The sequence below is a fragment of the Diceros bicornis genome, chromosome 5, assembly GCF_020826845.1.
Source record: "Diceros bicornis minor isolate mBicDic1 chromosome 5, mDicBic1.mat.cur, whole genome shotgun sequence".
Lineage (NCBI taxonomy): Eukaryota > Metazoa > Chordata > Mammalia > Perissodactyla > Rhinocerotidae > Diceros > Diceros bicornis.
Window position 1 is genome coordinate 73,639,820 of NC_080744.1, and position 12,448 is coordinate 73,652,267.

At 38.1% G+C, this 12,448-nt stretch overlaps 1 protein-coding gene across 1 annotated transcript in view; it reads right to left on the minus strand.

The window, feature by feature from the left end:
* Positions 1-12,448, minus strand: part of GABRG3 (gamma-aminobutyric acid type A receptor subunit gamma3) — a 634,800-nt gene that overhangs the window by 13,348 nt on the left and 609,004 nt on the right. Inside the window, exons 7-9 of the mRNA XM_058542243.1 lie at positions 9,327-9,479; positions 5,738-5,934; positions 5,378-5,437 (exon numbers count right to left, since the gene is read on the minus strand). Of these exons, the coding sequence (XP_058398226.1) occupies positions 5,378-5,437; positions 5,738-5,934; positions 9,327-9,479 (410 nt within the window). The remainder of the gene's footprint in view (positions 1-5,377; positions 5,438-5,737; positions 5,935-9,326; positions 9,480-12,448) is intronic.

A 12,448-nucleotide genomic window follows, 5' to 3' on the forward strand; every position in this document is an offset into this window, starting at 1 on the left:
GCCTTGTTTTTACATTTCTCCAATTATAACTGTATGTGCCTAATTAAACACAAATACCTATGCAAATCTTAGTACACTTGGACCCCCCACGCTCCCATGATTATCTACATCAGTTCTGCCCCCAACTAACTACAAGATCTCTTTATTTCTGGTTAGGAGATTAACTTCCTGAATGCACTGAAAACCTAACTGACCCCTGGCTTCAATGGGTAAACCCAGCAATCCCTGCAAATGGATCTATTAACCATACCACCTTAGTGGAAGTGGTTTTTGCCAGACAGGTCTTGTCTTTGTCTGTGGTGGTTATCATTCTCCTTGGGCCTAGATAGCTGGTGTGTAGCTGGACAATGCCTCTTAGGTTACCTAACTGTGCCCCTAACTTTCCACAAATGATCTAAGATACCTCTTTGATTGACTCCCCTGGATTTACATCGACTTAGAAAGGAATTACCAGGAGGCCTTCACGACTTGGGATTCACTTCTTTTGGCAGGGCCATACTTCCCTGGTTAGGGTAATTGTAAATGAGAACATGATCAGGAACTTCTCCTTAACTCTTGAAAGTATTGCAGAATCTACTGCTAAAGCAGTGGTTGCCTAACAAATCTCCTTAGACTCTCGGCCAAAGTTGTTCTTGGTAATAGGCTAGCCCTTGATTATCTTTTACCTGAACATAGAGGCATCTGTGCTGTGGCCAGCACCATTTGCTGCACCTGGATTAACATGTCTGGGGAAGTTAAAACTCAGTTACATAAGATCCCTTAGCAAGCCACTTGTCTTAAAAAGGTGACTCCTTCAACGAGGTCTTTCTTTGACGTAATGATTTTGATTGGTTTGGGTCTTGGAGACATTGGCTCTGATGTGCACTCCAAACATTGGAAATTATCCTGCTTATTATAATCATAATAATCCCTCTGGTGCATTGTATCCTCTCAAAAGTCTTAAATGCATGTTTGCAGCTGCTAACTACCAAGAAAATGATCTCTCTAAGAATAGAACATCAGAAAAGGAACAAAGAGAATGACCAACTTAAAAATTGTGAACTGAAGTTATGGTATGTGAATATCACAGAAATTAAGCAAAAATCATCATGACCTGTGAATACCAAACAAAGGATTAACAAAAGCTGTGACAACTTCAGAGCGGTAGCTGGGAGTGGCACTAATACCTTAAATTTTGATCATATCTCTCAGTTAGGCTGAAAGTCTGATCAAAATGGGGAATTATGAAAAAGCAGACAGCAGGCCCAAAATGGAGTCACTTGTGCCAAGCCCATATCTAGCAAACCAAGACTTAATACCTAACCTAACTGCAATTTCAGCTTCCCAGGAACGTGACCTTTAACCAGTCAACACGCAATTACCTGGTCAGCACTAGTGAGATAATCCACCCGACAGGCCCTTCCGTTCCCCTTAGGAAGGCAACCTTGCCTGAAACACTGCATTCTTTGTTAATAATTTTCTTTTTTCTGCTCCCTGTCTTCCTTTAAAAGCTTTTCAATTTCTGTAGCTCTTTGGAGCTCCTTTCTATTTGCTAGATGGGATGCTGCCCAATTCATGAATCATTGAATAAAGCCATTTGATCTTTATGTTTACCCAGTTGGATTTTATTTTTTGACAGCTGTGTGGAGTCATAAACCAGAGAGAAGCAGGTAGAGGAGCAGAGCCCTCAAAGTCACTACTGGTAACCTTTTGGGTCATCCTTTTAAATGGGAAGTGTCTGTATGTGAGGACCCACGTAAAGCGAGATGTCCTGGACCATGTGTTCGCTAAACATTTCCTCCTCTAACATGCCAATGGCCAGTCAGGGGCATCATGGTACAGCCATCTACCTTCCTCCACAGTTCTGGGCAATGGGCAAAAATGAAAGTCTTGATGGCCCGATAGCTCTAATGTGGACACATCTCTTTTAGGTTAATGGTTCTTAAACCTGAGTGGGTGTAAAAATCACCAGAGAGGTTTGATGAAAAAAGCAGATTCCTGCCTCTCCTGCAGTGCACTTGAGGAATCTGAATCTTTTTGACAAGCCCTAACTGGAGAAATCTACCTTTATTACTCAATAATTGCATGTGTGTTTTAACAGTGTTCAAGCAGATATTCATCTGTTCATTTCTTCAATCCTTTATACCTGTGTAGTGCCACCACATAGAGGAGAAGACTGGCCATTACAGGCAGGTAGACCCAAAGGCAGATGCACATTCAAGATGGGCATCAGAAGGCTCTGCAGGGATGGGGATGGTTCACTAGAGATATAAAGGGTGGCTTGAGGAGGCCACAGGCAAAGAAGCAGCAAGATTTCTGGGGGCAAGAGAAACCTCCATTTCACTTCTTCATTTAGGGAACTAAACACCCATGATCATTGAAACACATATAAACCTGATCCAATAATTAAGAGAGCTCTATTTATGTCTTTATAGCTCACTGTTTCGAAATGAAACTAACTCCATTTTACAATATTGAAATAAAACTTAGGATGTTAAGAGCTCTAAACAGCCATTCACTGTATTGCTTAAGTTCTTCTTTAAATGCATTCCTCTCCTTTGTCATGCAAATTTCAAACTGTGCCTAAAAGTGAGATGTTAATTAATGAGTCTCCAAAGTCATCTTCAGCCAAGCTGACTCACTTCTGCTTTGCCTGTGTGTATAATGCAGCCCCATGACCTCCCTGAAACTTCTGTGCCTGGGTGGCAGGCATTACTGCATGTGCAAGGTGGATTAGCCTTGCTTTGTTTGGGTTAGGAAACTGAGGCACAGGTGTTCGCACAACTTGCCCAAAGCCTCCACATGTGATCCTTAGCAGAGCCTGGCTCCTGCCCTCCTTGGTCCGAGGCTGCTCATTTCTGCTTCTCCTTCTTGGAGATAGCGGCCCCTTAACTAGCCCAACACTGTGGATCTTTCAGAATAGAGTTGAAGACATTGACAATTATCATCCAGCCTTTGAACAACTCTGTTTCTTTGAACTCTTGTTGAAGATCTCTGATTGTGTCTTCTCACCTTGCCTGGCACCCTTTCTGTTGTGAATTGTTTTTCTCTGTATTTTCTCCAAGGTCATTACTTTAAAAAAAATTTCTTCTAGTTTTGTGGAAATTTCTTTTTCTCTCTTTGTTAAAAGATTCTTTCTTTCTTTTGGCAGTATCATTTCTACTCCAAAAGTGTCAATATTTCTTCCTCAGCTCCCAGCCCCCTGGCTCTGTGTGCTAATGTGCTCTCCAGGTCTCAGGCTATTCTTTCTGACTTGTCTCTGTTATTCTGCACCCCCACCCCCCACCCCTTCCCATTACTTTTCAGTCTGTTGCTATTTGGAAGGATTTGCCTGCAAAATCTGTGTTCCCTGTGGCTTCCCACAGCTGTAAAAGTGCATTGACCACTTGCTTTCTGTCAGAACTGCACTGATACACACTTGCCGAGTATAGAATAACCATGCAAACAGCTATCTAATTTAGCTCCTTATGAAAATGGACTAAAATGCACTAAATATAAGGTGCTGACTAGCAGTTAGAAAACCACCTATGGTGTATGGGCAGGCATAAAATACTCTGTGTAATTAGTTAATTGATATGTATAAAGGAATACAAGTAAGGACTATATAAATAAGTTATATGATAAAAGAGGTAGTTCACATCAGCGATTTAAAGACACATTTCTCAAATTTTTAAGTAAAGTTAGATTCTAACCTCAAGCTGTGTACTAAAAGTTCAGATGCATTAATTATTAAATGTAACAATTTTTAAAAAATAATTGTCAAACCTTGGTCAATATTTATAGGGCTTAATTTCTCCATACTTCAGTTTCCTTATCTGTAGAATGGCTGTTGCAAGGGTAAAATGATTTAATACACAAAAGCACTTAGAACATAGTGTGCAACAGAGTAAGTGCTTAAAAGAAATTGAGGGGGAGTTAGGTCATTAGGTAGAGAGGACTTTCCCAAATGCAAGCAGCAGAGACCACAAAAGGAAAGGCTGATAGATTGGACAACAGGAGACTTGAAACAATGCATGTGGAAAAAAGCACAAGAAATGACATTGACAATGTTGCCAATGAAAGCTGGAATAAAAACTATACAACAAAAACTGGATAATATCGCTAATATATTCTGTGTGACTATATAAATTTTATGTTGTATAACATGCAATATACATAATATATAACACAAAAAACTGTCAGATTGCTACTTTAAAAAAGTTAGAAGACATAAAAATAAAAGCTATGTATATAAAAAACTTTTATAAAAGTTAAAAGACATCAAAAGTAATTCACAAAAACAGAAATACAAATCAAAAGTAAACAAGTGAAAAATATTAAACTTGATCAATAATCAAAGAAATGTCAATGGGAACAGTTTTCAGGAGCCATTGTCTGTTTGGCTATCAAACCGAATGCAGGGAGAATTCTGAGAGGTGACTTTGTCACCTAGTAGGTGCCTTGAGAAACTCAAAGGTGGGTTTGGAAGCAATTAACTGTTTTTGCCAGTTGTTTCTTTTCCTTTTTTATGTTAAGGAGATGTAACCATCAACCATCCTGAAACTGACCAAGCCTCAGGCACAAGAGCTAAGCCCATGACCTTTGCCTTATTTTTAATGCAAAGATCTCTCCAGCAGGAGCTTAGGCCTCATTATGTGGGAAGCATGTTCTCCAACTGAGCCTGTGCAAGCGAATACCCACCTCTCCATTTGGAATATTCATTCCTCAACCAAAATAAAAGTTCCTGCTTCCCTTTGTTTGGGGATGCCGTGACTTTGGAAATGATTCCTCATGGCCTCCTATTTGCTGCAAATACACTTTACTTTGTGAGACAACTTCGACTGGTATAGAGTCTTGTTTAACTCACCAGGAGGCGAGCCCACTTGCTGTGGTAACAAGTTCCCACACTGCTAACAGAGCTGGTGGAATACGATTTGGCAAAGATCATGCAAGTCCTCTGACCCAGACATTCTGCTTCTAGGAATATATATTAAGTAGCTATAGGTGAATACAAAACTGTAGTGATAAGAATATGTATAAAAGTGAAAATGTGTGGATTATCCTAGTGTCCAGACAAGATTGTCTGTGCGTCAATCCTGAATGTATGATGCAATCATTAAAATGATCCTACAAAATAATATTTATGACACAGAAACTTATTCATAACATATTTTTGAGTTACAAAACAGAAATACGTAAGCTATACACTCATACCTGGGTAGAAGGATTATAACTAATTCTTCCTTTATTTTCCAAATTTTCTAAGTTGGATATTTAAAAAATGTAAACACATTTTTGAAGGGATTATGTGCATGACTCATTGTTATTCAACACATGCATAATAAACAATAACATATCTTTCACTCTTAGTTTAGTAAGAGTTCTCAGAAATATTTGCACATTGGAATGCTATACATACGGAGGGAGCTTGTAGGCTTATTCGCTCATGAATCCATCTTGAGGAATCTGGATGTAATAACTACAAGAAAAGCAAAAAAAAAAAAAAATTAGAAAATTGCTATTCAAATCTGCATCGCCGACCCCTTAATCAACAAAAATCTTTAAGGTATGATTATATCAATCCATGTCACCAGTAGGTGAAACTGAAGAGGTACTTGAGGGTCACATTCATACCTTCAGAATACCTGTCTTGTTCCTTTCAAGTTTTGTTGAATTAGTTATTTATATCGTGTTGTATAAGATCCTTAGGAATAAGCATCATTTATCTCAAACTATCCTCCCACTACGTTCGCAGAAAATCTTTGCTACTGCAACTCACCGATGTTTTCTTCTTGGTGGTGGTTGGTTTTCTACAACTTGAATAATAGTTGAGGGTAGCATACTCCATCAGAGCAGCAAAGACAAACAAGAAGCACACAGTCACGAAGAGGTCCATGGCAGTCACATAGGACACACGGGGCAGGGACTTCCTGGCTATGGTGCTGAGTGTGGTCATGGTCAGCACTGTGGTGATGCCTGCATGGGAAACAGGTACCGAGTTGTAAAAGGAGCCACACAGAATCCCCCCACTCCAACACAATGTCTTATTTTTACGTGACTCTTTCTTGACATTGCATAAATGTAATAATACTTTTAATTTTAATGTCTATATAATTTTGTAAGCCACGTTTCCATGAAAGTTATTATCCAAGCCTTCACAATAAAATTAAAATACCTGAATTAAGTTGACACCTTTCAGTTTATTCAGTAATTCTGCTGTTTGAAATTTTGTCTTTTAAATACTTTTAATGAAAGTACAGTTTACAGTCCCCCTACACATTCTGTGCTCTTCCACATCTCATACTTTTCTTCTGCACAGGTAAACTCTTTTCCTTCTTACTTCTCCTTCCCTATGCAATTTGTAACCTCCTACCTTTCTTCAAGACCCAGCTGAAGCACCACTCTGTCTGAGGTGCCTTTGCTTACAGCACCCCAGGCAGAGTCGATAACATGCACATCTGTGCTATCCCTGTACCTTCTATTCACCTTGTTTTTTGCATTATCACAGTGAATTGCAGATGTTTTGGTAATCTTTGCCTGCCTGCATCCCTAAATTAATTATGTGATATTTAAGAGCAAAAGTGTATCTTGCTCATCTTTGCTAGTCGGTCACCTAGCATCTTGCCTCGCACATTTTAGGCATTTCAATGAATGTTTGCACTGAATGCATTAGTTAGCTGATTAACTATTTACTAATAATACTGAGTGTTGGTCTGACTTTGACTATTTCATATACATGAGTTAATACTAAAGATTTAATCAAAGACTGTGGAAAAGATTTAGAAAAAAGACATCTGTGAAGGATAGTTTAGAAGGAAAATCAAATAAGAAAAGGAATGGAGTCTATGGAACATGAAGAGTGAAATGACTAGAGTGGTATCACATGAAATGAATTAGGGCTGACTATCCCCTCGATGAGCTCCTGGAGAATCAGAACCTGCTAGAGTTGCTGGACAGGTAGGTTAATGACATGGAACCCAAGAATCATAGGAATCTGGACTTTAATGACTCACCACCTCTGTGCTTCAAAGGGAATACAATAAAATATCTGCCTAGCAGTACTACGTGTCCAGGATTAAGTGGACATGACAGATGAATGCACATTAGTTCCCACCTTTGCTGGAGCATCACAGTTCTTGTTTAGTTCCTCTCTGTACCTGTTCAAGGTGATCAGCCAGGGCCATGTGTAAAGGATACTGACCTGGAAGTCAAAACCCTCAGCCTTGCTCTGGGCCTTCTCAGCATTTAGTCATGTGAAGTCACTTACCTTCTTTGAGTCAATTTCTTTAATGAGTACAGTGAAAAGAGAATACCAGGCTACTGTAGGTGGAAAAGTGGTGATACATGTAAAAATGCTGTGTAAACTGGGAACATCTACAGTGATGTCAGGTGCATTTTTATGAAAATAGATTTTGCAATAAATATCCAATTTAACTTTTAAAAAACTGTGGTGACCATGGTGACATGTCTATGGAATCTGTAAATAGGTATTTTTCACTAAATTTGGGGATTTTAACTTCATTTCTTCACAAAACTTTTTTACTTCATTTTTTTTCTGTCTCATTCTGGAACCTAAGTTACAGTTATGTTATACATCTTCATATTGTCACACAGTTCATTGAGGCTCTGTTCATTTTTTTAAATCTTTTTATCCCTCTCTTCTTCAGATTAGATAAATTTCACATGATAGTCTTCAATTATACATGACCTTTTTTTCTGCCTTCTTCAATTTGCTCTTAAGCCCATTTAGTGAATTTTTCAATTCAGCTATTATATATTTCATTCTAGAATTTCCTTTTTCATACACTTTATCTGCTGAGATTATCCGTCTGTTCATTCATTGTCATCATATTTTCCTTTAAGTCCTTGAACATTATTATAATAGCTGCTTTAATGCCCATGTCTGCTGAGTCAACAATCACAGTTGTCTTTTTATATGGACTCTTTTTTTCCTTGATCATGGGTCACATTTTCTTGCTTCTTAGAATGTATGGTAATATTTTATTGTATACTCAACATTGTGAATGATACATTACAAGGAGTCTGGGCTCTGTTATCTTTTTTAACAGCATGTTGAATGTTTTATTATGATACACAGTTAATTTACTGGTGGTTCTTGATCTTGTTAAGGTTTGATTTAAGCTTTATTTAGAGGAAGTCTAGTGTACCCCTTTACTTCTGGGCACAGCTCTTCTGGTGTCTCAACTAAATATCCTGGTGTTGATGACATTTCTCCACTCTTCTGTGCTGTAAATCTAGCTGCCAGCATTGTGTATATCTTGTATCTCTGTCCTCTTAATTCCACAACAGCTACTCTTTGATAGGACTTTCATAGTCTCAAGTTATACAAACATAAGTACATATTATATTGTTTTGAATCTGATCTTTAAAGTCATGCTCACTATGACATGCAACATTTGTAATTGTGAGGTCATAACCCCAAGAATAGTTACTAAATTTGTGTTATATCTTTGCCTGCTGACTTACAAATTCTATCATGTGTTTTCTATTAGCATGCAAAACTAGTATTGGTAGAGGATATTACAGGCTAATTTATCTCGTTCAAATAGTACTTTGTTGTTGAACAAACAAACAAAGAATAAAAAAAAAACACAGAGACAACACAATGTAATATGAGAGATTTTGCAAGGATTTTTAAATTGAGACAGCTTCCTCTTTTCTGAAAGAAATTTTTTGGGAAAAACAACCTCTTTATTCAGTCATATACATTACCTATCTTCACAAATCACAATATTGAAAGTTAGGCAAAATTTCTATCATAAAGAAAAACTGACATAAAACATGTTGCACAATTCTAAAACCACTGAAATTTAATGTTTTATTAAGAGGACTTTGGGTGTCAGAGGAAAATTCATGAAAAGATTTTGAGCTTTAGTGTGTAGATTATTCTAAAAGGAATTACTATTTTCTTGTTTGTTGGTAAAGTTGATATAGACAAGCGTTAACTTCTTTTATTGAGAGACTATTTTACCAATATTGTGTCTTCAGTCCTCAAAGGTGTGTGGTAAGTTCTGTTTCCTTTCACTGACACAGTGAGACTTTTGAGTGTGGCAGGTTCCAGGACATGACTACATTTTTATGATACATTATCCTTAGACCATAGTATCATATGATACAATTGATTTATTCTGAATCCTTAATCCTGTCTTAATTTAAGTGGCACACATGGAATTCTATTGTCAGAAAGAACAATGTAACTTGGCTACTTGAAAAAAATCTAAGCATGGTTCAAGTAGCCCTCAAATTAGATCAATTACAACATTTAACTCTCTTTCATTGAAGATATTTTTATGAATACTTCTGTATTAAAATTACACAAAATGGTGGGAGAGTTTTTTGAAACTCACCTAATGCTGTTCTTGCTGGTGTAGCATCTTTTTTGATCCAAAAGGAGACCCAGGATAAAACCACAGTCAGTATGCAGGGAATGTATGTTTGAATAGTGAAGTATCCCATTCTTCTACTCAATTCAAAGTATATAGTCATGACAACATACTCCCCTGTAATAAAAGATTGTCAAAATTAAGACAACTTGCTTGGGTTAAAAAATAATTCAGGGAGGTCTGGCCCAATGATATAATGGTTAAGTTCGCACGCTCTGCTTTGGTGGCCCAGGGTTCATGGGTTTGGATCCCAGGTGCGGACCTATGCACTGCTCATGTAAGCCATGCTGTGATGGCATCCCACATACAAAATAGAGGAAGATTGGCACAAATGTTAGCTCAGTGACAATCTTCCTCCAGCAAAAAGAGGAGAATTGGCAACAGATGTTAGCTCAGGGCCAAACTTCCTCACCAAAATCACAGTAATAATAATAATAATAATAATAATAATAATAATTCAGGGAAATAATTTATAATTTATTTTGTTAAATGAATGACTTGGAAAAAATGTACAACTACAGCAATATCAAATTGGATAGAGGATAAAAATGCTGTTGTTCTTAAACTTAATGTTTATAGTATCCATGGCTGTGCAGGGCATTTTACTGGTCACCGTAAAAGACACACAAACATATTAATTTATAGAGGAGATAGACATACATATCTATTTCATGACAGACCATTACTTAATGAGCTATTATTGCTTGAGTCCATCTGTATGTTGCATGTTTAAAATCAAGGGTAACAGATAACAAACTCAATCCTCCAACAGATCCATAGGCATTTTGTTTTTTCAATAATAACAGAGCCATACATAAGCTTTCATACATAAACTTGTGTAACTATTTTATATTTTTATTTTGTTATAGCATGAATTTTAGCTTATCAACCCTGTACTTTGTTTTACTTAATATTTTTATATTTATCTTATCCTTTCATGACACCAGCACTTAGGCTGTGCCAACGTAGAAACAAACAGAAGTAATTATTTTATGACATTCTGCTCCCTCCTACTAAAGCAAAACCAAAGCATAAAGGACTTGAGAGCAATATAGATGTTACTAGCCAGTTATGGTGGTCTAGTGGTTAAGATTTGGCACTCTCACTACTACAGCCCAGGTTCGTTTCTTGGTTAGGGAACACCACCACCCATTTCTTAGTTGTCACACTGTGGCTGCTGTGTGTTGTTGGGATGCTGGAAGCTATGCCACTGGTATTTCAAATACCATCAGGGTCACCCATGGTGGGCAGGTTTCAGTGGAGCTTCCAGTCTAGACAAAGAAGAAGGATCTGGCCACCCACTTCTGAAAAAATGGGCCATGAAAGCCCTATGAAAAGCAGCAAAGCACTGTCTGATACAGTGCCAGAAGATGAGAACTTGGCGCAAAAAGACCAGACAGGGTCGCTAGAAGCTGGAATCAACATGATGGCACTAACAACAACAAATAGATGTTACTAGGGATTCCGTAAGATTCCCTGGGGTGTTAGGGGAGGGCACAAATACATTTTACATTTCATTCCAGAATTATCTCTATTCATGTCTTTTCCAGGTGACCTCCTTCTGAGAATGTGTCTTTCTCCATCTTCCCATTTGACCTCCACCCTTCAGCCTGCTGGATTGAGCCTTCTGGATGATAGTCTAGAACTGAACTGTCATCTCCACCACACTGATTCCAGCTCTTCATTCAGGTCTTTCTCTCACTTCTTCAAGGCAGAAACCCGGAAGCCATGTCTGACTCCTCCTTTTCCCTTCTTCAATTCCTGCATCCTTCTTAACTCCTTTCCCTACTTAGCCCAAGTACCATAGTCTATCATGGCCGCCATGGTCTATCATGGCCACCAGTGAAGTGAGGCAAACCACTTCACTCCATTCTATGTCCTGCCACCAAAAGGATCTTTCTAAAGCACAAATATCATTGTATCCCTCTCCTTATAATTCTTCACCAGCATCTTGCTGCCCTTATACAATCGTCACACTTTCATTAAGGTCAACACCATTCGCATGAAATGCCCCTTGCCCTGTACTGTCTGCACTCTGGACTCCCCAGGTCCTCAGACATGCCAAGATCCTTCCCCAGGGGCCACTGAATCCCTTCCCTTCTGCCCAGGATGCTCTTCTCTTCCTTTCCCTGGCATCCTTATAGTTCCCACTCATCTTTGAATCTCAGCTTAGAAATCACTTAGTTCCCCAGGAAGTTCTCCCAACAACTGTGATTAATTTGTTTCTATAATTATTAACATAATATCTGTCTTCAAACCAATAAACTGGTTGGCTTATATAATATTTCTCTCCTGTTCAGTAATGCTGCCTAATGATAAGCAATCAATTAGCATTTGCTGAATAAAAAGATCATCATGAAAGTCCCACTTTTACTTAAAAGATTGACAAGGAGACTCCATTGAGCCCACATGAAAACTACGCCTTTCACTAAATTAGAATTTCTTTTGCAGGATGTAGTGTTCTGTTGTAGCAATATTGAGGATGGTGGATAGAAATGACAATTTTGAGACCCTTTCCCAGAAACATTTAAAATTTTAAACAAATTTGCATTTTAGTACAAAGGAATCAGAATGATTAAGCTGAAGCAATCAAAGAACACAAGAATATTTTTCTAAGTAATATGAATGCCAAGTTACATCATTTCCTGGGGAAATATTATTGAATTATGTGTGACATTTAAGTGCCTATTAATTTTTACATAAAGTTTCAATAAAAAAACAAGCAGAAAAACAAACAGCAAACAGATAAGAGAACAAAACATAATAGATCACCCTAGCAGTTATGAACATAGCTCAAATGGACTATCCAAAGAGTTGAATAACTTCTTTAACCACCACTGTAGGTTCCTGAGCAAGATAAACAGAGGAACAACTCCAGAATACAACTCATTTTAGCAAATCCGTCTGCTTTCCCCCAGCTTGATGTAAACAGGCTCCCCACACCTGTGCTCAGCATGCCCCTCTGCCTAACTCAGAGGTCTGCCCGGACGTCCCCATCAGGTGTGAAAGTGAGGTGGGCTGTCAGGGTCACATTCTGGGGCCTGATTCTGTAACTCAGCTGGCTTTTGGTGAGGTTCTGAGACACA